This window comes from Serinus canaria, chromosome 4 (assembly GCF_022539315.1).
Source record: "Serinus canaria isolate serCan28SL12 chromosome 4, serCan2020, whole genome shotgun sequence".
Classification (NCBI taxonomy): Eukaryota; Metazoa; Chordata; class Aves; order Passeriformes; family Fringillidae; genus Serinus; species Serinus canaria.
In genome coordinates, this window is record NC_066317.1 from 28,926,612 (window position 1) to 28,954,214 (window position 27,603).

Consider the following 27,603-nt stretch of genomic DNA (forward strand, 5'->3'; position numbering starts at 1 on the left):
TTTAGTCAACAGTAATTGTTAAATGATTTCTTTTAGTAATGTCAGTAATGTCCCATGCCTTTCTTTTAACACAAATGTCTGTTTTCAATATTTTCAGATTGTTCTTTGGCTGTTGATCTTTGCATTTTTCCTCTCTATATATTATTAGTCTGTTTTTAGCTTCAATTTTTTTCTATCTTTCTTTAAAATCTAGAGGAATGCTTTGAAGTACTTTCTTTCCATACCTTCGTCAATTCTTCTTAAGTTTTTCAGTAGTGAGTTAGTTTTCAAACATAGAAAAGAAATACACCTATCTACTGCTTAATGTTACCCTACACCTCTTGAACTGCTTTTGTTTAAGCCAAAGCTAGCCTTGCCTTTAGCCTGTAACAAGACACAGTGAGCTTCAAAACCAAAGCAAATAACTTTGCAAGGTAGAAATAATTAAAAAAATTGATGTCTTTAATTCTTCTATAGTGCCACAGTGAGTGGAGCTCACAAGAGCAGTAGTTTGTAATACCATTTTTGGTTGAGTGTTTGGCCAAAAGAAAACCAAATGGATGATATTTCTCTTTCAGACCATAATGATAGTGAGTTAACAGCTTTGAGCACTCTTGGTGGTTAGCATGTGAGACCTTGGCTTGATTCTTGGCCAGTGAACATAATCAGGGGCTGGGTTTGCATGGCTTATACTGGGTTTGTAGGTATTTTAATACGCTGCTGAGACAAGCTACATGTTTGGTGGGATACTGGTGGTTAGAGTGGTTAAAAACAGGGAATCAGATGGCATAGGACCAACAAAAACTTTTGCTGGAGAAAAAAAAAGTAATTTTTTATTCTAGAACAAAAGTCTATCTGGCAGGTTTTGAGAAGGAATGGAACTGAAACCTGCTGCTGTTGTTCATTGGGATTAAACATTCCTCTTCCAAATGTACATCAGTGGCTTGCTGAAGTGGAGCCCTGGTATTAATGTATTCATACTAGATTATAATTGATGTATATCTAATCTGTGTTCTTCGATACAAACCAGACCCCAATTCCCTGATGGAACTGGTAGTTGCCACCAGCACACAGCACTTTGCACACCCAAACTGCTGCACACATGTACAGCTAAACATTGTGACGCCTTTGCAGAGTAGGAAAAATCATCCTTTTGGGGATTTTGAGGGGGACTTGGGGTTGTATCCATGTCTAAGGCTAGTGGCCATTTAATTGATCACGCTGGTCTGTAAACTAAAGAAATTGCTCCCCAACTCTCCTGTTTATAGATGCTAATTACTTTCTTCATTAAACTGTCTTCTTGCAGGCTCCCACTGTGATTTCAAAACATGAAAATGCTCTTGTGGAGAACATTTTTAACTTCTTAATTTTGAATCATTTAATCTCCTCTCCTTTTTCTTTCCCCTAGATGATGTTTTTGCTGCTTTCTTACATCTTGCTTAATCATGTGCTGATTCAGAGCAGTCAGATAGGAGACACAAAATTTTGTAGTGGAGTAGAATCTCTCTGTACTTCTTCTCCACACCTGGTCAGTTATACTTGTGGCAGAAGGTTGTTCCTCTGTCAGCCCAGAAACATAGAGGGCACACAGTATCTTTATCTCTGGACCAGTCTCTCTGCTTTTGGCAGGAGACAGATTCCTCTGAGTGGTTAATGTTCTTTGAGAAATTGTTTGCCAGTTCCCCTGAAAAGTTGCTTGAAGGATTTAAATATTCCATTTGCTACTGTGCTTCTTTGCAATCAGGCTTTTCTACAGCTGGTAAGTGGGAAAGTAAGTCACTGTATTTGTCCAGATGTGGTCATCTGCTATCATACATACACAGTGTTTGCGTATTCTGCTTTTTTTTTCTTTTTAATGCCCTATAAACTGTCATCTGCCATTTGCACTTGCCTTTCAATTAAGCATTGTATCATGTGTATCCATCCTTCCTCTGACTCCTTTATTCTTGCTGTCTCTCCTTCTTTCATTATAGTTATTTTCAGCTGTGTTCCCACCTCTCTTTCCAAGCCTTTCTGCTTCTCTCATAGTCATAGATTCTTTGTACAAACCCTAGCCATCTGTTCCTCACCCTTTGAATCTTTGTCCTGTGTTAGGGTTTTTTCTATATCCTGCCTCCTTCTGCTATTCCTTTCTGTATCCTCAGATTTATTTGTTGTTATAGAGGATAACCATCATGACTTCAAAATAATGCACAAATGGCTCAGGTGTCAATTTATTTAATACTTTTTTTTGTTTTGTGTAATAATAATTAAAGAATAATTTAAAATCTGAAAATACCCAAACAATTAAAATCTGTGAGTTAAGAAAGCAATATCTTAAATAAGATTATGTAAAAATCTTTGCTTGTAGGCAAAGAAAAGTCTTCTAACCTTATGGCACAGCAACCTTGCATGTTGTGTAGGACAAAATCTAAGAAATTCCTTTATCTCCCATAGTTTGTTATTAGTGTCTCTTGCATTAGTAAATGATGTGGAATACAGAGGATCAAGAAAAGTATAAGATGCCTTATTGGGTGATTCCTTGCTGGAAACCAGCTTTTATGATTTGCACTGCCTTGAGAGCTCCTCCTGTACATCCATTTTAGAGAAAGCAGAAGCATTCCTTAAGAACTTAATGAGTATGAAAAAAAAAAAAAACAGAGAAAGTGACACCTTTATGACCTCTCTAGCAGAGAGCACTGGCTTCTTTGCACTTGCAGTGTAAAGGTCTAGGTAAGCTCCTTGGCTTCTCTATGTCCTCTGTGGGTTTTGCTCCAGAAACATCTGCGTTCAGAGATGCCAAATCACGTGCTCTGGAGTTTGGTTTCCCTGGACTTAGTGAACTGCAAACTGCATCTAAGTACTTACCCCCTTCTGAACTGTATACTTCTGTTTAGTATGGCATCATGTGGGGACTAGCACACCTACTCTTTTGAGAATTTTGTGGAAGGCCTGGAAGGAGTACTCTTTGACTATCCACCAAAATTAAGATGTTGGCATACTTCAAACCACACAGTGAAGCCCATGCTGCCTCTGTGGTTTCTTGCACTGAGAGCAGCAAGTAAACAGCTGGACATACTTTTCCTCAAATTATGTCTTACCATTAGTATAATTCCTATATAAATTGAAGAAAACTAAAGCATTATTTTAGAAAGGAGACTTTTTGTCTGACTTTTCACATGCATGAACACAGAATAATTATTTTTTGAAATCAGGCTGTGAAAGGAACCACTAAACCCAGTGAGCTGCAGTTGGGCTGTATCCTAATTTTTATGGACCGCCAGTATGGAGTTTCTTTTTAATGTTATGACTGATCTCCAAGACTTGGCAGTAAGCTCTGCCTGATATTTATCATACATTTACATTTAGTATTCTTAAAATATGGACCAAATGTTAGTTTAAATTGAAATTGAGAAGTGATTATACCTCCAAAGGAGTGCAGTTTGTGTTGCGTTAATGTATTTATATCAGCTGCACAATTTTGGTGATATAATTAAATTGTCAAGGCTGGAGATTGCAAGAAATATCTGGGAATGCTTTTGCACTCAGTGGGATCCTCAGTGAGAAAGGGAATGTAGAAGTAGTGGACTCATGTGGGGGATCTTGGGGTATGCAGTATAAAAGCTGAGCTCTGACAGCTGTTCTTTTCACAATTAGTGTGATATACTGGTATACTGATTGGTGCTTAGTTTTAAAACTAAAAGGGTACTCAAAAACCATGCTATTGTTTCTTCTTGTTTTTTGTTTGTGTTGGTTTCAATGCAGTAACTGTGTTTTATTAGAATTTTTTTTCATTCTCGTTCATCTCATTAATATTTCAAGGTGCTTTGTCTGCAGCTGAGTATGGTGTCCCTGAGGGTCGAGTCATAGTCCTGCTCAGCTTAAGAGTTTCCAGAGTATCTCTGGAAAACTGCCAACTGAACTGGAAAGGCCTGGTTCAAGATGGGTGGCAGGTTAATGGAGAGAGCTCTCTTGGCAAATTATTTCTCCTGATGTAACAGAAAAATGGAAGGATTATTCGCACCAGCCCTGTGAGATTCCTCTGCCTCAGGCCTGAAGGAGGGGATCTCTGTGAGGTCTAGCAGTGCAAGGGCCACACAGTAAAAGGGGGCCACAGTTTTGCATGCCTTTGAACAGAGGCTTCTGTTCATCAGCATGTAAAAGGGATTGGGTCTGTGCCAGTGGCATACCAGACTTTGGGAACACCGGTATCCACAGCTGAGCAGGTGGACCTGCTGCAGCTTTTGTCACTGCTTCCATTGAGTAGGGACAGCTGGAAGAGGACCAAAGGAAATCATCAGATCCAAAGCCTCCATGCTACGGGGGTCCTTTACATAGAGATGCCAGATTATGGTATGAAATAGGATTTGAGCCCCATGCTGAACATGCAGTATATAACAAGATTATGTGCCACAGGAATAAAAATTTCTTAGACTTGAAGTTGTTTCCTGTAATTCTTTTCTGTGGGTCAGAGCCTCAAATTTATATTTGGGCACTTTTGTATTTATTTTGTCGTTATTTTTATTACATAAGTTACACATGTGTTTTAAAATTTAATTTTTTTAAAGTCACATGTATTTTAAAAATACATATTCACTTGTTTATTTAAATACATTAATATGTACACACATTTTATAGCTGTGTTTAATGTTACTGGAAAAGTTTGATTTTGTATTTTGTTTTCTTTATCAGTTTGCTGAAAGCAGTCAGAAAAAAGAGGCTTTAGAAAAAAGCATTGAGAAATCAAAAATTGGACGTGAAGATACTGTAAGTTGCTTTGGGGGGGATGTAATCCTATAAGGAAATAATGCTGCAAGTATGTACTTGTAAATACTAATGTAGTACTTCCAGGTGTTTTCAGATTTAAAAGTATTTTAAAACTTGAACTATCCGGAGGTGTGTACCAAAGTTGCCAATGGTTGCTGAACTGCCAAATCTGGTAACTGCAAACTTAGATGTTTGGGTTTTTTTCAACTTACTTGTAATATAATTTCCTAAATTACTGTTCTGAGCAGTCATGTTAGCCTGGTGCTCTTTGCATGCTGAAGCTGTTAACGCTGCGGAAAATACATCTAGGCTTCCTGGTTGTCATAACCAATATACTAGTTAGAAATACTTTGGTATTCTAAGTTGCTGACTTGCATTGAGATGCTCAGTCTAAAGTGATTTAAACCTCCAGTAAACATGCACAGCCAGAAGCTTTCATGAGGAATTGAAATTTGTAGTAAAGTGCCAAATCTTCAAATCCAAACTGTTTTGTAGAAACACTCTAGGTTTTCCCTATGTATGTTTCATTTATCTAGTAAGGAATAGAGTGAACCTTACTATCAAACTCTGTTAATGTCGCAGTTCTACAAATTCAATTAAAACCTCCTTTTTGGCAGTGTCTTTAATGGGGATTCTTTATTCGTTCATTCACAATGGACTGTAATCAGGAATCACAGGCAGGTTTCTCACATAATTGTGCTTGTCATGTTTCCAAACAAACTGTTTCAGCCTTGGGCTTCTCCAGCATGTGGCCTGCCCTACAGAGTGCTATTGGTCTGGAAATCCTGTTCTGGCTGATATTTCCAACATTTTCATTCCTAATTATATATCAGGAAGAAGTCATTAAAAATCTAGATTGCAATGTAGGTCTCCAAGCATCTCACCTCCATACCTCAGCATCTGGAAACTTGATTTCCATTCTGCATTTTCAGAACATGCTGAATCCAAACTGTTGGCAAAAGCACTGGGAATATGGAAGTTTGGGGGTGGGGACCCAACAGCTGTGAATAAAATCCCAAATCCACAAACAACTCAGACTGCTGGGTTACCATGGAGATTGCCATTGGTAAAATCCTGATGGTTTACAAACTTGTGCAATCTGGCTCTTCTAGGCTACCCTAGCTTGAGTTTTTTAAATATCAGCCCATTCCAGTGTTTGTCTGTAACTACAGACTGAATTAGAAGTATGTGCTGAGCTGGCTGTGGGAGAGCTCATGTTGAGTCAGTGTCTGCAGATTCTTATTGATCGATAGAATCTTTGAGGTCGATATTGTGTACAATCCTAGCAAAGACTACTTTGTCATGAATGTCTGAATTTACTTTTGAGACCATTGCTCTTAAATGGTGTGAAAAAGAAAGACAAATTCAGAGGGTGTTCATACACAGCATCTCAAGTTGTGGAAGGGTGGATGGTAGGTTTTTCTGTAGTGCCATCTTTAATTACAAGATTAGCACTCCTAAATACTGCTTAGCCTTTAAGCCAAATAATTAAGAGATCTCTTTGGAGTTTGTTAAACCATGGTTTAAAGGTTGTAGAAAATTGTTCTTTTATTGATACATTTTGGTCTTAACTTTTTTTCCTTCCAGCTGGTATTCGGTATCATTTAGTGTCTCTGAGAATTCTATGTAATAAAATAAAATGCTCGAGTGTTTCATAGACAGAAAGCAGTAGTGAAAGCAGCTTTTAAATTTTAAGTGTATGTTTTTATTTTTAAAAAAACGTTGGGTGATAATTACTGTTTTTAATATTTGGGGGTTTTTTTGTGTCTCCCAACATCCTTTGAATCCTCAGGCGGATCGTGCAGCTCTGCTGAAGGAACTTGCTGCCCTTCGGCAGAGAAAAGAGCAGCTAAAGACAGAAATAGACAAATACAGGGAATGTGATCCAGACGTGGTTGAAGAGATGCGTAAGTTGTGCATTGTTTAAAGTGATCCTTTGCCTGAAAAAATCTGCACTTTAGCCTAAAATCTGGTATTTAAAGGTTAGTCAAAGAATAACTGCTTCTCTTTTTAAAGCTGAGCAATACAAAACAGGTACACTGACCATTTCTTTTCATGTTCTGTCCTATTATATATGAGGAGGTTTATTGGTATTTTACTCTGCCACCACCTGAGTAGATGAGAAACAATCCTGTAATTAAAATACTCTGATGCTTTAGAATTAACATCAGAATCATCCTTTCCAGAATCATGTTAATTCTATAACTTGTGCTGTACCCTAGAATGTGTGTAGGAAGAGGAGTCTCTAGCTCCCATTTACCTTCAGTTCCATGCTGTTAAGACAAGTATCTTTCTACTTACTTTGTCTTGCCTATTTAAAACATAAGCATTGCATTAGAGATGCTTAATTGTCACTTACACAAAAGTAGGTTATCAGAATCTTAACAGACTGTACTGTCTCTGACATGCTGGGTTTTGGTTGGAGTTTCTAACTCTAATGGAATACAGAGAATGATGAGTGACTTTAATACAGAATTTGGCACTGAAATGCGCTTAATATTTTGATCCTTAGCATGAAAAATGAAAAACATGCAGGAAATTTTATTGACTTTTCTCTACTGCAGCTTTCATGTTTTATTTATTAGGCTCTTACATTGCTACCCAAGCACCACTGCATATTCAGGTTGTTATAATACCAAAATGCTGTTACAAAGTAACAAGAAACAGGCACAAAACTTTTTCTGAAAAGAGATGTGGCTAAATCTTTCTCCTTCCTTATTTTACTAACAAAGTCTACAGCTTTAGAACTGTTCTGAGAGAAAGCCAGGAACATAAACAGAGTTGGCAGCACTCTCCAAATTTGGACAGATATTATTTATTTTGAGGAGCTGTGACATTTTTTGTCAGCTGTGTTATCTTTCCCCAAGGATGTAATGGTATGCCAGGGAATAAGCAAACTTGAGACCTGAGGTTAGTTACTGTGCTGTAAATCCTTTGCTGCCTGCTCTCCTGAGGAGAAGACACATTCCAGCTGATTCCAGCTGTAAAAATGAATGAGGTTAGGAAGATACCAACAGCAGAGGGATGTGTAACATCAGGCATTTTAACTGCTGAGGTACCCTTACAGTCAGCATCTCACAGAATGGTTTGAGAGCCTCTCTTTTGAAACAGTCACAGTGAGCATGTTCCTAAATATGGCACAAGAGAGCAAATCACAGCTGCAGTGCTAGGGCAAGCTGCATTAGCTGGTAACATGAGACTAGTATCTTGGAAAGAAGGAAAAAAAGGGAAGGAAGTGTAATACTTAGTTGCTTCAGTCATGTCCTTGTCTTTTGTCTGTATGTTGTGGGTTTAGGTTTTTTTGTCCAAATGTGTGGAAGCTCCATGTGAATTTCTGTGGTGGAGAGATGAGCATTTAAGGCACTTGTGAGGTTAGCACTGCTGAGCTACCTGTAGGCTTCCCAGGAGAATATGAAGTAGTGTTTCAAAATTAATTTGCCCTTGAAATTAATTTTAAAAGTTTCTGCTTCATTTTATATTTTGTCAGGCGTTGATACACTGGCAGTGTTCATTGTTGCTGGCCATGTATGAATGAATAAATGGTGTGTCAGTTTTGGGGAGTTAATACCCTTGTCAAAGCTGAATGGAAGTTGACAGGCTTTATGGAAGAGACAGAATAGGGAAAAAAAAAAAAAAAAAGGTTGAGGGGGATTTATTTTGGTTCCAGAGTGCAGAGAAGTGCAAAGGCAAAAGTAAGAAGGCCATAAAAAATCTCAGGCAATGAATTACATTCAGCTGGACATAAAAGTTATTGCTGCTGTTTCACAGAAAAAAGCCATATTATAAAAGTTACTCATTCACAGATTCTCAAACTGCACATGGGTGATACGATTTTCTACTTCTGTACAATTTAGATAACATAACCCTTGGGATTATTTTTGGTTAAATCACTTGAGCAGATTTCTAACTACCTTATTTTAGAGTCAGAGATGGCTGTTATGTTATGTAATTGCACTCTTTTTAACAGTTGAATTGTTCAGTAAAATATGTTTCATAATGAGCAGTTGTCACTTTCTACCTTTGGGTTTTCCCTCTTCTTCCTTAATGACTTCAACCTGTAAGGAAATCTTCCTGATGCCCAGTGTAAAATTTCATCTGTTAATTTCTCATCCCATATGAGTGAGAACTGCCTTGATTCTTCTTGGGGTATTTTAGAGTGATATCAAATTGTCATCTGTTTTCAGTGGCCTCTGAACTTGGTGAATGCTTTGCTGTGTCTTCTAAGTTGCCCCCCTCCCCCCAGCAGAGTTTTGCAGAAACAAACCAATTGCACAGCAGCAAGGCTCATTAAAACGTGCACGCACACATATACATAATTTTCAGGGTCAAAACAAAAGTTTGAATGATTCATAGCAAATATCTGAAGACTCAGCTAAAAACTGAACATCTGTCTTTGCTTCCTGAGTCGCATGGTGGGAAAGTCAAACTTGACCATGTAACTAAATATATTATAATGCATATTCACAAGGGTGCAAATGGGAAAACTAATAACTCTGGTTTTTGCTGACTTGACTGTTTTGCTAGTTCACTGTTTTAGTGTCACTGACAAATGTTTTGCTCTAAGTTTTGGCTTAGTTTCCTTTGGCTTTTGTATTAGAAGTACATTGCAGTATAAATGTTAATGCCTTCTCACATTTATAGCATTTGAACACAGAATTTGTGTGTAAAAGTAACTAGAGTAAATAGCAGAAGCAACAAGATTTAGGGACTGACCACTAGAGGAAGCTACATAATAGTCTGGTCTTGTGGATATATTCAGATAATTCCATTTTACAGGAACAGTATTGTAAAAATATATCTAGAACAGCAAAATATGTGGATTTTTTTCTAATTACCTCTGCAGTTCAGAAGTTTATCTTTGACACTTGGTAATGTTGTTTAAGACACCTTCTGTGAGGTAGGATTGATTGATTAATAAATTATTTCTCAAAGGCAGTAAAACTGACAAGAATCATTTGAAGTAAAAAAAAAAAGCCAAACAAATAGTGGGATTTTATACTTTTCTATTCAACTTGTGACCCTGCTTCAGATGGACAGAACAGGAACATTGTTTCTCACCTTTGAGACAGGTCCATGTAGGCTGGAATATATTCTCACAGCAGAGCAGCCATTGTAGAGAGATTTGTCTCTTATGTGACATAGCATGCACGTGTGCAGAATTGGACACATGGTGCTGCTAGGTTCTCTAAAAGTTATGGTAGACAACAAAGCCATGGAGAGTGCAAGCTTCCTATAGTTCATAATTTATGCAGATTTTCATAAAGTCCACAGACAAAGCTCCACCTAATACCAAGATTACCCTGCTGCATATGTTTAATTCTTTCTGCCTGCCAGAGAGAGGTGTTAGGGAGCTAATAAAATTTTTCTCATAATTAATTTTATAGAAAAGTTTGTCTGGCAACATAAGTGTTTAAATGGTAGGGACTTTCCTCTGAGTTGCTGGTCTGCTTGTAATTGGAAACAGCTAAACACTTTCAGTGCTCAATGTAAAATAAACATTTTTAGAATTTCAAACTTCTTGTTCTTTCACTGTAATAAGAGGAATTAAAATTGTTAAAACATTGTTAGGCCTTTGATTTTTTTTTTTACACAATAGCCGTTCTTTATTACTGTGTGCCTTTGGATAGGGCAGCTCTCTCAGAAATAGTTACATACTGACTGCAGTGACTTCTGTGTGGTATGATTGCTAATATTTATGGGGCCTGGGATCTTGCCTGTCAGCATTCCTTTTTGATTTAGATGTTTTTAGAATGTCTGGTTACTGATAACTTTTATGTCTTAGGCTTTTACGTTTAAAACAGTGATCTGAACATGTCTAGGCAAACTTGTTTTCTCAAAAATTAGTGAACTACCAAATAGAACACATGTAGCAATTTTGGTGTCAACCTTTTTACTCTAGCTCTCTCTGCTTATTTTCATCCTGTAACAAGAGAGACAAGGGGTTCAAATGGACATGATTTTAAACTACAAATAGCCACATAGTTATTCTTTTGACTGTCTGAATGTGTGGTCTCAGAGGCATCACTGCCAGTCCAGTTCAGGTTATTTTCTAAAACTAATACTTACATGATTCTGTGAAAATAAATTTTGGTTAAACATTCAGATTTTACTGAATACCATGAAAATGTCATGTTATATGTAATATGTACGTGAAAATGTCTTTTTTTTCCTTTTAGGTCCTTCAAAATTTTCTAATTCTGATGTTTCTAGTCAAAGAAGATTTTAGCTTGACAAACTGAGGAATTGCCAGGGTATATAGACAGTATGAGCAAATAGTTCTGTATTGTTCAGCTTTTTCATTCATTTTAATGTCTGAAAGGTGAATGCTGAAAAGTTAATGTTTATTTAGCTACTGATTTTTTTGAGTGCATAGTTTAGGGGTTGTTTTTTGGGGGGGTGATATTTTTGTTGATACACCCAGCTATTTTCTTATGTTCAAATCAGTTTGAAAATATGTTGCATATGCAGATGTACTTCATATTACAAAATCTTTAGTACCAAGAGTTAGATTCTTTGGGATATTCTTATTAATGCTGGAATAGTTCCTGTTCCCAGAAGAGAAACAGTAGTGAAGAAATGAAATGAAGATTGGACTATCCTGTCTAATGGAGAGACTTTAAAATGAGTTGCATCAGTTTTACTCAAAATGTGTCAGAATGCCAATAATTTACAAATGGTTTAATGCATTGTTGTTTAGAAATTGTATCAGAAGGGTGGTTTAAACTAAAAAGCCTTGTCAGCAATATCAGTTAATAAACTATTAAGTATCTATTTTAAAAAAATTAATGTTTCCACTTGGAAAAGAGGAAGTCTACAAATAATTTTAAGCCTGGTTTAGGTGCCGCCAAGATCAATAGTATACAGATGAAGCCTTTAGAGAAAATGTTTTTTTAATCACCTTTAGATGCAGTATGTTCAGTTTGCAATTAGGAGGATATTTCCTAGCTACTGACCGTGAAATATGCACCTGGCATCTGAGAGACAAGCTGTGCTTTTTACAGTTTGTGCAGCAATGCCATTAACAAAGGTCTGCAGTTGGAAATGAGTCATTCTGCTGGCGTTAGACTTGTGTCTTCACTCACACTTACGTTAGTCCTAGTGGGTTAAACTAAACTTCCTCTGGAGTGAATCAGACACTTGCTTAAAAGTACATAGAAAAATAATAGTTATAAAAGCAAGAACTCCTTCTTTTAGTTAGTCTCATCTTACAGAGCATTGTTTATTTAATATGTTTGTCTCCAGAGAATCTGGATGAGAATAGGACAGGAAATAGGCAATGGATGTTCATGTAGGTAACTTACAGGCTATCTGCTACTAATCAAAATAAAACTACACAACTCACACACTCACACCTTTTTTCCTCCATCATGGAGTACCAGAATATATATAGATGTGCACTAGTAATGAAAGTACAAATTTACTCTGCTGGTTCTCAACTAATTGCAACAAACTGAGAATTTTGTTTTGTTTCCCCTGCTCCCTATACTGTTCTTGGAATGGCTTGTCATTCATTTGGAAAGTTGACAAATTAAATTACCTGTTCAAAAACTACATTAAAGATAAATCAATCTTATGAAAACTAAACATTCTAGAAAGAATGAGGAATAATAAATGTACTTGAATGTAAACATAGTTTCATACAGTAATGCAAAAATTTTAGCTGTTAAGTAAAGTTGAAAAAAGAAACAAGGTACTTAATTAATGGAGTTACAAATATGTACTTGGATTACTGATTCAAGCTCCTTTGGTAATCATAAGAAACTGGATGGAGTTGCCAATTTGAGCAGAGTATCTGCTTCTTTATCTTCAGCCCTTCTTTTTTTTTTTTTTTTTTTTTTAAATCTTGAAAATCACAAGAGGCTTGCTTGCATTTCAGATGTTGAAAAGGCTGATGCTTTGACTAAGGAAACACTTACTAACCAGAATCTGGCTGCAATTACCAGAAGCTGTAATGTAATCGCTTAAGGACCTTCCCTGACAAAAGCAAGTTAAAGAGTTCTCACCTTGGCCCTTTGTTACACTGCTGAAATTCACCAGTGATAAGTTGTCAGCTCAAATTAGGAACTGATGGTGTAGATGCCCGTATCTTGTGATGGACTCTCGTGAGGTCTTTGAAATCTCTCTTTCCATCCAGAAAATCTGAAGAAGTCTTTTATTGCCTTATTCACAAGGCTTTCATACATGTGGTCATTTGTCATGTACCTCACAGAATTGTCTGTGCTGTGGTAATCTCTGAAGAGCACTCAGGGATCTTCTGACCAACTAGGAACAGGGGGTGAGTTTTCATAAGGGCATTTTTATGAACTCTGCAATGAATTGAACTGTTAAAAGATGGATTTGAAAAAACCTGAATGAGGGAGCAACAGGACTATGTAAATGAGTGAGCAGCTTTTGGCACTTAGAAAGAAAGGAAAATATAACAGCCTTGAAGAATAATGAGTGAAGGGCCACCAGGTCAAAACGGGCAACTTAGAAGTGTCTGTACAACGTACCTAAGGCACAAAGCTTAAAGAGAAATGTGGGGCTTTTGGCTGAAGCTGGAAAGCTTAACTCCAGAAGGGTCATTTGGCTTTCAGCAAAAGGCCCTTATTCTCTGCATTTCAGAGAATTTCTCTGTCTCTGTGTTTGGTCTTCGGATAAGAGATTACTCTGCAATGAGAAATTGTCCTAAATATTTAGACTCTTGCATACTTGTGTTTTATACCTCAAACACATTCTAACCAGACTATTCTTAGGGAGTGTCAACTTCAGCCAGCTTGTTTTAAAATGAAGCTTCATTTTAGCTAGTTAAGCAAAAAGCTATTTTTTGTCAGTGGGGCTTTTCTTGGACACTGAGAAAGAAGGCAGTTGGAGGACCAAATCTTTAGATAATATATGTAGCAAACACCCTGCTTAAATGAATTTGCCACTCTGGAAGGATACTTTTTCTTTAAATCAAGTGAGAACACTCACAGGACATGTTTTTGTTCTTTTTCTTTATTTTGTTTCTTATTTGTTTATACTGGAATGACAGAAAAAATAGTTAAAGTGAGAGGTTCATAGGTGAAGAATATGGGAATAACTTTGTTGTCTCTGCCAGTAAATCCTTATGGCAAAAGCTGTTGAGCTGCTTGGGAATGGTAGACACTTGATAAAATTTGTGATGTGGAAAATGGCTACATTTATGACACTCTTTTATTTAGGAGTGAATTGGCTTATGGCTTCATTTATGACACTCTTCTCTTTAGGAGTGCCCTGATGAAAGCATCTAATCTATAGATCCATTTATATATGAAACAAAAAGATTTTTGTGGAGTAAGTATTTTGCTTCTGTCTTCTACCTGCTAGGTTAGTTGTGTATGGCAGTACTCATTCAGATAATTTTGATAAAATTATGGTGATATTTGAAGGAATGTACAGATGTATATATTTTCATGACTTTCACATGCAAGATTAGGTCAGGAAGGGTATTGTGGATTTTAGTTCATTGTCTTTACTGCTAACATGCAGGACTGTCAAATTGAGGTCTTCCCTGGCCTTGTTTAAAGAAATGTATTGCTAATCTTTTATGCTAAAATATCTCCCATATTTTATGGGATGGTATGTTATGTTTTCATTATGGGTTTATCTGGATAATGACTGTATATTCCTAATATAGATACCTTGTTCTGTGCTATTTAACTGAAGATTTTGTAGGGCAAGTTGTATAAGTGCAAGACTAATGTTGGCACATTTGACAGTATTTCCAATGGTTTTTCTTCCCTTCTCACTTTAATGTCATATGAGTTAGTTTCACTGAAAAGAGCACCATACCAGAGAAAAATTCAGAACAGAAAACCAATTTGGAACCACCTAGAACAACACAGAAGTTTTCTCTCTGCCACTGTATGAGATCTTTGTAGATTGGGGGAAGTTTGTCTTTGGTGTTTTGACTCACTTTTGCATGACACTGTTTTAAGGAAGGTAGGGAAATCCAATCCTGATGGAACAGCAGTAGTGTGAAGTCTCAAACTACTTTATAATGTGTGAGCAATTCAGTGTCAGAAAGGAGGTGGAATTGATGAAGCTCTGTAATGTGGTCTGTCATGTATGTGCATCTGCTCAGTGTTTATATTAATGAGCTGGATAATACAATAGAAGATGTTCTTTTGTTATATTTGAGACAATGACACTAGGAGAGACTGCATGACAAAGGACAGAGTGCAATTTCAAAATGATAATGACAAATTGCCAGGGTGGTCTGATAAACCCTGGATAGCATTCAGTAGTGTCAAGTGAAGGGTGTTACCTGTATTCAAGGGTATTGGGCTGCACAAATGATCTGAGGCAGTTGGTTAAGTGGGGAGGATTTGAAAAAAGATGTCAGAGTTGAATATAAGAATTTTTGTTGTGCCAAGAAAAACCCCCACACTAAGATACAAAAGCAGTGATATAACCCACAATGAGATGTATGAAATAGTCTTTCTGCTCAAGGCAGAAAGTGTGGCACTAAAGGCTTTAGCATGGCTTCAGCTGTAACATAGTGTCAGTGTTGGATATCCTACCTGGATATAACCTAATTTATTTCAAAGCATTCATATAGTCATGTAACTAAGTGCTCAGAGTAGAGCAAAAGGACATTGAGCAATTACATTCTAAGAGGCAAAAACACTTTACAAAAATAGGGCTCAAAAGAAGATGGTTCCTAGTGGGTTTTGCTTATCTGTATCTCCTCAAGAAAAGAAAAGGAATAGCCTGTTACTCAGGTTCATGGAGAAGATGGCAAAAAGTAATAGCCTTAAATTGTAGAGCCAGAAAATTGGAAACTTTAAAAACAGGCAACAAATACCTCAGAAATGGCATAGGAAAAGTTGAACATACTTTGAGATGTGGTGACAGAGACCAGAGAACCTCTTGCGATGCCTTCCTGACTCTTCTCTACGACGTCTGTGACAACGTGAGGTCACAGCAGATTGCAATCCACATCTGGATTGGCCAGATGTGGGCCAAAAACTATGGTGCTCTGGGATGGCCCTCCTTGTGAAATACAGTTCAGTAGCTCAGAAGTGTGGAAGTTCCTTTAGCTGTGCTGAATGTGTGGCATTTATTAGTGAATGAAGTGGGGAAGGAAGAGTTGTCCAGTGCAAGAAAAACAGTGGTGTCAGGGAGCCCTGAATCAGCCCTGAATCAAGTTGGTATGCTTGCTTCTGTTTTGCAAGCTCTTTGCTTCCCTCTGCTCTTTGGATGAAATTTTATGTATTTTAGTTATGCAACTAAGATTTCAGTGTGGTTTTCAAATACAACACTTGAAAGGTAAATGGTCTTTTTCTGTAGGTACATGAATATAGTAAACTTAAGTGCAAGAGCATGTCTTGCATTGAGAAATTTTTTGGTAGCAATTCTGACAAATTCTTTTGGACATTTTTCAAGGAGACTCTGTGTACATATTGATGCAATTTGACAGTGTGACCTTTTCATACAGGACAGAGGAAGTTTTTTGCTGATGAGACTTGACACTTTTTTCAAATACACTGACAGAGATCGCAGACCCTTTAAAAGCATATTGTCAGCAATGTGGATCAGCTTCTTAATAGCTTTACTGTGCACTGCTACATCTCACCAGGTAGACAAGACTGGCACTGTGGTATCTATTTGCTCAGGTTCATTTTCAAGCATATATACACTGGTGTTGCAGCAGAAATGCTGATTTAGTTAATTCATATATCAGTAATCCTGAATATTTTTCTATCTCAAATAGCTTATATTGTGTTCTATGTTTTTCAGAATTGTTGTAGATCAGTAGGTAGCATTCATAACTGTTAGTGCTTTTTCTTGTAGTGCTGAAACTTTATTCAGAGTCTAAAATAAGTCAGTATAAAAAGTTGTTTGTGATGCCATTTAAATGGGAAAGCATATTTACACATTGACTTGAATTTAGTAATGAATTGTGAAGCATTGTGACCTGTTGATGAACATCATGAGGAAAAGTGTTGTGTAGGATACTGGAGTATGGGGGAAGAGTGATGTGTTATTTTGGATTCAGAGGAGTTGACAGAATTCTGATGTGCTATCACTTTTCTACACGATAGCTCTTTATTCTGTTTATAAGAGGAAGTGCCTCTTTGGGAAGCATGGGGGAGGATGAAGATTTCCAATCATATGGAGATATCTGCCTGGTACGGGGTTACAAAATATTCTTGTAAAGCTCTTCTTGCCACATTGCAATTCAGCCTGTTGACAGTGTTGTAGATTACTTATTCTCAAGGATACTCAAATATGGACCTTAAGAAGCTGCTTCATCACATCATTGCCATAAATAGTCTCCAATGGCAAGCCATGGGCTCTTGATCAGAGTCTGTGGTGTCAGTTTGTGAATGAACATGTGGGTAGGAATTACTAGGCAATAGCCTTTTGTACTTTCTGTGGATGGCAGGTGTGTAATTCTGTGCTCACCTTCTACCCTGGCCTTTGGAGATGGGATCTTTATTTGCATGAGATATTTTTATTAGTGGGAAGAATTTTGGAAACTACGTCAGAGGGTATTATAGTGATGCTACTCCACGAGAAGCAGGAAAACAAGTCTGTCACTGTTGTGATGGCAAGGTAATGTTTCTGGAAGGTAAGGGCAACCTATGTGCAGGAGAATGATTATCCACACCCTTCTGCAGAGAGTAATCCAGAGTCGTGGGAGGATCAAGTTCACATACAGTTTCTACGGTAGTTGCCATTTTTCATCTTTGAATTCAGTCTAAGTAAATACATATTTATTACAGGAATTCAAATCCACTTAATGCACCTAATTTACCCTGACCAGTTTCACGAGAGAGATTGGGAATCTTTGGGCTAATCTCCCTGGTCCCTGAGAACAGTTGCAGCTGTTCCCTGTGTTTCATGCTGAGGAATTGTGATCCATGCTGTAAGATTACTCCCTCGCCCACATGCTGAAGACAGCAGTTGTATTTTGCATGTATCTGCTAACACCCTACAGGCTGATGGGTGACTCTCTCCTTGGTAAGGTGCTAATTCCCTCTGCAGTCATGTGCCTTTTAAGTGAGGAAGTCCATACCATTTTCTTGTGGCATTAGTTGAGGTAGGTCAAAACTGGCACTCAAGTGTGTAAGCTTTATAAATACAATTAGCTTTTGTTATTCTAGGGAAGTAGAGGTTCCTGGACCTAGAAGTCCTTAAAGTTACCCAGAAAATGCCAGAGTGGGATCTAGGAGATCAGAGAAAGCTACAGCTCTTCGTTCATTTCTTCCAGCTCAGGTGGTTGTGAGCTGGTTCTGGCCATTGGTTTGTTGTTGTTTTGTTTCTTTTACTATAGCTACCAGAACTGTAATATGGTGCATTTACAATCTGAATTTGGGTACTGTTCCATGACTGTGTTCTTAGTGTTCCTGTAATGATATGTGTGAGACTTAAAAATGTTTCTAGAAAGAACCTGAAGTACCTTTGGAAAATGTTTCTGAGGAGATGGTAGTTGTTACTATCACAATTGATTTTTGCCCTGTGGAAACTATTTGAGACTTCTGCAGCTTTTGGCCATTCAATTTTGGAATGCAAATAGGGTTTTTAATTCAAACTATTTCCCCCTTCCAGTGGAAAAAGGGAAGAGAATCTGGGGGGAAAAGGAAAGAGGAGGCTGTAGTTCTGCAGTATGCTGAGTGTTACTGAAGGGGCTTCCTGAGTCGGATCAGAAACATTGTGGCCTTACAATTATTTGAGTCAATATATAATGCCTGTTGAGATTTGTTAGAAACACTGTTGTGCTGATATTCTGTGCTGCTGGCCTTGACTCCTGACCAGGTGCTGTCCATTTCCTTTAGAAGCTTTTTGGTGCACCTCTGACAGCTGTCCGTGTGCCCTTTTGTCACCTCTGTCTCCTGGCCTGCTCCAAAATACCTGCAGGTCACTGGTAGAATGCCACTTACCTGCATTGAAAAGCATGTTTCCAACCCACACTAATTTTCTTTTTAGACATTTATTGTGGCTGGACCTTCCTTTCCATACTTTTGCTTTCCTCTATGGGGATAGAGGGGATTGTCCCTGTGATAAGGACAATCACAATATGCTTGGGATGATGGTTCAGCTCCCAGAATCTGGGCTTTTTGAGTTCCCTGCAGTTCTCCAGAGATACTAGGGGTTCAGGGGAAAATAAAAACTCATGAGGACTAGTCAAAATACTCTCTGTCCTGTAGCCTTTCACTGTTTTGGGCATATTTCCAGCTGTGTTTTGCTGACATAACAGACCAGCACTTCACATCTTGCTGCTCCTGGGCCTTGCATTGCTGTACATACAGTGGTTGCTTCTGTTTGGTTTTGGAGACAAAAATGCAGGCTTCCATTTTCTTTCTTAGAAAATACCAAATGTGCCTGATATTAGTCACCAGAGGATAGAGGTATGTGCCTCGGCCAAATATATCTGCAGGACTTGTATCCTTCAGACATGGCAGTGGGAAAGTCTATTGATTCATTGTCACACAAATAGGTGAAATAAATATGTAATGTCCAGAACAAATGGATTGTTTTGCAGTTTCCAGACAGAAATCACATATATTGTCAGCCTATATGCAGATGTATAGATACAGACTGTAACTAATCATAATGAGAACATCTGGAAGCATCTGGAAAATGTTGCCTCCTCTGTTGCTCACCTCTACTGCATATTTGGCCTTTCATTGTCTTGTGCAGATTCAGTACTGGAGTACTATTTAGTAGCTGCCAAAAATCAAGTTTGGTGAGAGCAGCTCTGGTGAGCAGGAGGATCAGAAGGACTCCAGCCAAGTTTGGGACTCCATAGTTATGGTGGTTTTGGCAATTAGCCATTGCCCTTAGTGCTGTGTTTGAGTTTCTCCTTTTTACAGCTTTACACGATTGGTGTCCTGATTCTGTTTTGGTGTGTATATTTTTTGAGTTCCTATGCTATTGCTCTCTTCAGATCTTGAGCTTCTTTTTCATTACAGTCTAAAAACCAACATGGCTGTGTAATCCCCTGGAGCTAGAGAACAAGCAGTCAGAAGTAGCATGACTTAGAGTTAGCTACACCCATACATAAAATAGGTGTGCTGGGGGGTGTCTGCTTTACTACTCCTGCTTTCCCTCATCTTCCATGCATGTATACATACAGATGGTGCAACCAATGAAAAGTCCCAACTATGAAAGAGTTCCAGAAAGCAGTGAAGGTGCAGAGTTCTTAATTTCTGACAGTTTTTGTGAGGTCTGTGGAAGATGCTGGCAATGATGCAGATGTGGTTGGTGTCTGTGGCTGGAGATGCAGGTCCATAACTATCAAAGCCTCTCTTTTGTTCCTCTTCCAGGCATGGAATTGTTTGCAGCAGACACACAAGATCATGCAGTGGAATCATAGGCAAGACTTAAGACAGATCCTAAGGCACTTAAATCTTGTCTTCAGATAGCTAAATTTTCACCTGTAGCCATGAGACCCTGGGGATTATATGTCTATCTGTCTGTCTGTCTGTCTGTATTTCCCCATTATAGGTTCCTGCTCTCACCAGGGTTGTGGCCGCTCCCGGACGAGCCCCCAAGGTGATATAAAAAGCGAACGAGGCCAAATTTCAAGGGTAGAAAAAGGCTCTCGTTTATTAAAATCACAAGCCGGGGAGAACAGAGCATCCGGGATAAGCCCAGATCCCCACACAACAGCTCGAAGGAGAACAGAACAGAACAGATCAGAACTGCCCAGAACAGAAAAAGAAAAAGCCCTCAACTGAACAGAAAACCCCCCTTTTTATATGTATCCTTGGTCCAGGATTGGTGGGTTTTGGATCCGTGCACCGATTGGTGGAATTCGGGCACTTTGATTGGTCCTTCTCGATGTTCATTTTGGACCAATCATTTCTGCAGAGCGTCGAGTGATTGGTTGGTGCTCCAGCCCAATCACTCTCTGAATTGCCAAGCCTCCACCCCCACCAAATCCTGGACTCCTTCCCTTCCCCCACAACAGATAACTCCCCCTTTTCCCTTCCCCCACAACAAGTAACTCCCTGTTCCCCAAACATTTTAACAACAAACTCATAACAGCTACCATGTTTTCATTTCTAGCCACAACTCCGTTATAGGCAGTGACTGCCATTCTCACTTGTTGTCCAGCCTATGTCTGTCATCACCTCAGCCTTTTCTTTGACAGAGGTGTGAAGTCACATTTTCAGAGTACATGATCACGTATGTATATTATAGCACATATGCCTGGTAAGGGCACCATGCTGCCACTGTTGTGCTGGTCAATTGCTTCCAGCAAAGCTGGGCTTTCTGCTGAGACCTCGCAGGTGCTGTGGGATAGGTTGGCTCACCCACCACCAGGAGGTTGTCACCTCAAAAATCTGGATCCATGGAGTTTAATGCCAGCCCACTTTCTTCCACTTAATTTCAAACTTCATTACTTGGAGTCAAATACAGCTGTCAAGTTTTATGGTAGAATTTTAGAAAAATGCTGAGGGAAGTATCATAGGTCACACATTTAAAGTCTTGACAAGTGGAAGCTCTTACTCTGCAGACTTGCTTTAAGTAGGGTTAGGTTAGGTACTGTTCCAAATGCCATTACAAGTTTGTTGTTAGTGCTGCCAGTTGTGGAACTGAACAAGTGGGGATGGCAGCAAGCACTCAGCTAAGGAAATAAAAAATACCTCTCTCAGGCTAGGAACAACCTAAGTTTCTGATGCATGCAAGTAAGCAAAAATGCCATTTTCTCTCCCACTCATTTTTTGCTCATCTTTTTTGGTTTTCTTCATGCTGTCCTCAAACTTCCTAATTGTAGACCAATTTTAGAAACTATATTCAAATAGTGTATTATTCCAATGTAAACATTTTTCATATCAGTTACAGGAGTATTAAAGTTGGAATAATGAGTACTTCCCTTCCTGAGTGCTAGCAGATGATTTTTCAACATAATTTGATTTTGCTTCAAGTTTAATGTCTATAACAATGGGTACTTGATCATGTATTCATATCTCAGTACCCTGGAGACAAGTTTCATGCTGACCATTCAAATGAGTATTATCATGCAAGTACTAACAAGACTGACTGGGAATACCTAAGTTACATGTAGGCGTGAGAACCAGAATGATTCTGATGAATTCCCACGTTACAGCCTAACCTGCTTGATTTGATTCAGTACTTTCTTTAATGGGAGCAAGGTGATCGAAGAGGAATTCTTCTTGGTTGTTTTGCCTCATGGAAACTATACAAAACCTGCTTGTAGTAATGGTAATTTACTATTATGTGTTTAGTTCTAGAATGGTGTTAAGGAACATGAGCCAAATTTAATAGCCAGAAACATTATTTTGTCTTAATTTCATTGAGGGGGTTCTCAAAATTGTGGAGACATTCCAGAGGTATATGATAAACTTTTGGATTGATATGATAGACTGCTGCCTTGTAATTTTCCTTATCTGTATAGAGTCATGCATACCCATGTGATGGTTTACTTATGTATAGAGAAGATTATGAAATATTTTCCATCTCTGTTGCCTCTGGTATCTTCAGGCCATGTATCTAGTTCCAGTCTTGGTGAAGACAATGAAGCCCCTAGGCAAGCCGAACTGGGGTTATTTTATTTCAAAATACGCTGTAAAATCTTATAGTTGTTCATATGGTAACTTTTATGCTCTTTGCTCCTCTTTTTCTTTAACCTAGCTTTGTGCTTCCTGCAACCTTAGAAGTGTAAATTTAGTTTCTGTGCCTTGAAACTATGTGATGAATTTACTGTGATGCATGCTTTTATTGTTGTTGGTGTTTTTCTCTGTTTCAGGCCAAACAAACCAAGTGGCCAAGGAGGCAGCAAACAGATGGACTGGTGTGTATTGCAGTGACACAGCTTCACACTAGAGCAGTTTCAGTAAAAGATAAGAACTTTAAATTTGATTAGGATTTGACATAGGATAGTCCTCACTTACAAAAAAATAGAGAAATTTCTTTTACTTATAAAGCTATTAGGATTCAACAAAAAGAATACATCTTCTCAGTTTAGTTACTAAATATACTTCATATGCCATAACAGATTTGTCCTTCTGGTGCTGTCTTGTACACTGTGTTAAATCCTGCAACTTGTTTCCTTGGGTGAGTTAAAATCTCTTAAGATGAGGAAAGCAATAGAGACTGGAAATGGTGATGCCCAGGTATTCAGAAAGTTTAATTCTATTCTGAATGTTCATTTTTTTTCTAAAGAGTAGAATGTTTTGTGGAATCTTATTGCTGCTACCATGTGATGGGTGCTGATACAAAGTAGGTATTTCTCAAACTAATTGATCCGTTTTGACAGGTAAAATGATGCATAGTTTTAAGGAGTGTTACTGTGATGACATTCATGTGGAAGTTTAACTCAATTTTCTGTTGCTGCTTAGCTTTGCTATATGCATTCCCATTTTGCAAAGCAAACAATTTATATGTCCTTACGGTTTTTAAAAATTATTTAGAATATTGTTTATAATTTTTTGTCTAGAATAGATCTCCTACTGATGGACTGCTTGCTATCATTGGTTGTGCCAAGTGCAGCAGGATATCATTGTCTTAGTCTTTGGACTATTATGTTATATCTGGGTTGTTTACTGCATATGGGGAAATAAAATTATGTATTCTGAGAGTTGTCAGCGATTTCTCCTGTTGGTGACAGGCTGTTCTCAAGGCTTCAAATGAGGTAAAGGAACTGTGCCTCAGCCTGTAAAAAGTACTTTGCTATTTAATTAGACAATTTGGTTATTTGCTCCTGCATATTTTTCTTTTGGAGAGACAGTTTTAAAACCAAATATGTGATGGTTAAAGAAAAGGAAAAATATGTCTAAGCTGTGCAGAGACAGGGAACACTTCCTCTCGTAAGGAATGCTGCAATTTATGGGTGTTAAAAATGACGTAATGAGTTTCAGTAAATGCTGCAGTGAAAAATTATGTTACATTGAACAAAATGTGTATGTTCGAGTAATGTGATGCTAAAAAGAGAAGTCCTGACTAAAATAAAACTTCTTGAATGTCTTTTTTTTAACTGTCAATAAATACAGTGTCTGAACAAACATGCAGGACTAGAAAGGACCTTACAGTAAACTTAAATCAAATTTTTGTAGCTGTAGACAGTCACATAGTAGGTGTCTAGTTGAAGAAGGAGCTATAAAATACTTACTATGCATACTCACACTTACCTCATCACTATAGCAGGCTTAGACTGTAATCAGAGCTTTCAATCTTGTAAAAGAGGAGCAAGAAAAGATAAAGATAACATATTTTTATTTGGTGCTAAGTAAATTATTTCCTCTTTTTTGGAGGTTATTAACAAAAGCCTCATGTTTTCTGTTCTAAATCTACTTGATAATGACGTTCCCCACTATGTACCTTTTTCATACAGACAAGAGATACTGCAAATGGAAGGATTTCATTATAGCCAAGACTATAATTCATGCTTTCCTAAATACTCAAAATGAATGTTTTTCATTCTGTTTACAGATAACATCTTTTCAATAAAGTCCTGGGCCAAGCGTAAATTTGGATTTGAAGAGAGCAGAATAGATAAAGGTTTTGGAATCCCAGAAGATTTGGATTACATTGATTAGTGTTCAGTTGATGGCTGACACAGTTGTACATAGTTTGTTATATATTCATAGCTGCCATTAAAATGTGAATCCTCTCCAAAAAGGTGACCACCCTTTAATTTGCTGTTTTTGTTACGGTTAATAAAATACTAAAAATATTTGTTGCCCTTTTTTTTCTTGTCCTCTGTAGATAGTAAATCTCATGGCTTCTTCTGTGATACAGGCTTAGCACGGACAGAGGTTATAGGGAATAGTTGTTACAAAGTCTTGAGACTGGATTTAACTCTTCCTTTGCTTAAGTGGAAGTAGTAAGTACTAAGAGCTAGAAGCTCCCGGGATTCATGTTTAAACATGTTGAAGGCTTTTTTTGGAGTGGGAATAACTGGGAACAATATGGAATGAATTTTTCCCTCGTCTCACCAATGAAATAGAAAAGAAGCATAGTCCATTAATGGAAAACAGTGAGACAGTAAGGAGGTGAGTAGAAAGGCTGAGGTCTGGTTTCTGGTAATTTTTTATTGTGTTGCTAGAACTGCTTGTAAGTTTAGTGACAAAATTATATTTGTTGTTGGAAAGTACTAGTGCAACAGAGCTGAATCTGTTCCAGAAAATATATTGGATTTGATGCTGAGAAAGCTGATCTGTCAAGTATGTATCTGCATAGAAGGCGGAGCAAAGAGCACCCATCCCTTCACACCACTGTGCGCCAAGATTTAGGATGTTTATCTGGGATGTGAGACTGAATTCAATTTACTGTTAAAAACTGAGCATTTTTGGGTTTATGCACATTTTTCAATGTCAGGTTAAAAGCGCAGCCAGCCAAAATAATAATAGATTACAAGCAGTTCATTTTTTTGGGTGAAGTTTCTGAAGCACCTCACTTTATATCAGCTTCTGGTTTCTAGTTCTGATCAGTGCATGGCTGCAGCAAGAGAGGTGGACAGTGGAGACTGGCGTTCCACAGCTGTGGATTGCAAGATGGCATTTCTGCTGTATAGCTCTTGAGGATTTAAGCTTTACCTTTAGGAGGTAGGTGGGCCTGCTGCAAGCTATCACTGAAAAGTGTCTGTCCACCTTTTATGTAACATCTGATGAGAGAGCATTGCTGAAATGTGGCATTTATCTGAAAATGTGCCCAGAAATCTGTCTCCTGTGACCTTTCCAATTAAACAGTTTCCTAGCAGTCCAGCACAGGTTAAAATGCAAGGATTTCAGGTATGCCCCTGGCTATTGTCATCTCATGTGTATGAGGACAGCAAAGGTACTGGGAAGATAACGGGTGGAAGATTTCCTCTCAGAGATAGCCTAGCAAACTATCCATTGCCTAAGGAAAATGCATGGGATGCCTGGCACATAGGAAGATGTCATTAAGCTTAAAATTGCAATGGTTTTATGTGTTTGGAAGGACTTTATTCCTAATACTCTTTTTATGTGTTTGGAAGGACTTTATTCTTAATATGTCCAATACTGAACATTGAGTGCAGCTGCTGACTGGTGAAGGTGTAAGGGAAGTAGGTGGTGCTGAGCTGAGTGTTCCTGAGCAGGCCTGGCTTTTGCCCCAGGAAGGGGGTGCTGTGCAGCAAAGCTCCCTGCAGTGCCAAACTGAGCTACTGATGCACCTGCAGCTTGGGTGGTTGGGTTGCTCTTAGGTTTTGTGCTGTAAATCAGTAAAGAGGCAGACTTTTTGGTTCTTTGTAGGAGATCTCTCTCAAGTCTTTTTTTGGTTTTGCTAAACATTTGTAGTGACTATTCTGTACCACCTAACAGGTGTGAGAAGCTCCTTGGCACATCTCTGTTCAAGAGCACATAACTGCTGTACAGTAGAGATGATGATGACGTCTCAAAAGGCTTGTTTGAATGAAGGAGCGCTGAGCACATTAACTTACTGGTGGGTTTTGCCTGTTAGAATCACTTTCATGTGGCTGACCTTCTACTTGTCAAGGAGTCTCAAGTAATTTATGGTCCATAGCAGCTCGTGCACCATGACTTCCTCCGGTACGTGTGGGGATGAGGGTTTCTTACTGACTTCATTGCTTTGGCTACTTTCCAAATTCAAGAGGGAAACAAAGATGACCAGCTATGTAAGTTTAGGTGCAATATTGTGGCTTCCTGTCTGTAGAGTAAGAGCATTGTGGGTTGTAGTAAAATCTTTAAATATAATAAATGCCATCTAAATAACTGTACTTGAGGTAGATTTGCCCAGAGATACTGCAGTCAGACAGAAAGAGCTGGCTTTAAAAATGTCAAACACAGCCATTATGCTTTGAACACAAAACTTAAGTAGTTCAATTGCAGGGAATTGAATAGCAATGTAATTTTCTCTAGAGTTTTGGGTTTGTTTTACAGGTACAGAACAGACGTAGACATACCATTGCACTTTATTTTTTGTTCTGTCTTCTGGTGTTGGTTAGCAAACCTGGAGGGAGAATATGTCTGCTTCTGTAAGGACACAATTTTAGAACAGTCAGAACAGAAATTTCTCAGCTAAAGAGAAGAACGGAAGAGGTGATGCATTACCAGAAACTGATTCTTACTCCTCTAGTGGAATAGATTTATTTTGTGCTACTGTTTTGTGATTCTGGATTTTTAGCACAGGTGAACTTCAAGGGGAAAAGCAAAGCCAGATCCTTTCTGAGAGAAAAAGAGACAATTTGTGTGTCTTGTATATTCCAAGATACTTTCAGCCTGCTGCATCTGCTCGCTTTTGGAAGCTTTTCTTCTTAAAAAAGTATGCAGCAGACTGCTAAATCCCACAATATGAAACCATGTTGGATTGTGTGCTTTGAGATGTGTGTTCACTTCAGTTTTTAGGAGAAGCTGGGACTTTGGTCTTCTGCTGAGGTAAAAGTCAGTAACAGTTAAAATTATTTTCTTGCTGAGAATTTTTGTGCTATTAGCCTGTAGCAAAAATTAAAACACTCAAGCTGATTTTTTATCCCAATTTGTATTTTCAGAGTTTTCTTGAGATAGAATCTGAAATATTTCTAAAGAATCTAACAAGAAAACAATGGAGTTTAAGTGCTTACTTCTACTGTTATTCTTGTGGCTATGTCACAGCTATTTTATGTATGTCTTCCTCTTTTTTTTCTTGTGCCCTGTAGGGTTTTTTGCCCATGTAAGGTAAATGTTTTCAACTGTTATAGCTAAGCCAGTAGGTCAGGCCCTTACCACAATTCAGGTTTATAATTAAAGCAGTTACTAGTGCAATGGGTGAAAATCAAACCTGTTTTTAGCAGAGTCTGTTGCTCTGAACACTACCAGGAACAGTATCAGGTCCAGCTTTTCAAAATCTCATGAGGACATAATCTTTACAGTACTAGGCTGAGGTGTTGGATAGGCCTGCTCTTTGGGACTCATGTTGATTGGCCACTGTGAAGTAAGAGAG

General features: G+C 38.1%; 1 protein-coding gene across 2 annotated transcripts in view; it reads left to right on the forward strand.

Annotated features, from left to right (window-relative positions):
• MND1 (meiotic nuclear divisions 1) overlaps positions 1–24,376 on the forward strand; it is a 41,265-nt gene extending 16,889 nt beyond the window's left edge. The window contains exons 5-8 of one of the 2 annotated variants that reach the window (XM_009101213.4): positions 4,651–4,725; positions 6,518–6,632; positions 22,451–22,495; positions 24,133–24,376. In XM_009101213.4, the coding sequence (XP_009099461.2) occupies positions 4,651–4,725; positions 6,518–6,632; positions 22,451–22,495; positions 24,133–24,239 (342 nt within the window). In that variant the 3' untranslated portion in view covers positions 24,240–24,376. Of the gene's footprint in view, positions 1–4,650; positions 4,726–6,517; positions 6,633–10,901; positions 11,266–22,450; positions 22,496–24,132 lie in introns of those variants that run through there. The other variant, XM_050973619.1, reaches the window with a different exon arrangement.
• The last annotated feature ends 3,227 nt before the right edge of the window (positions 24,377–27,603 follow it).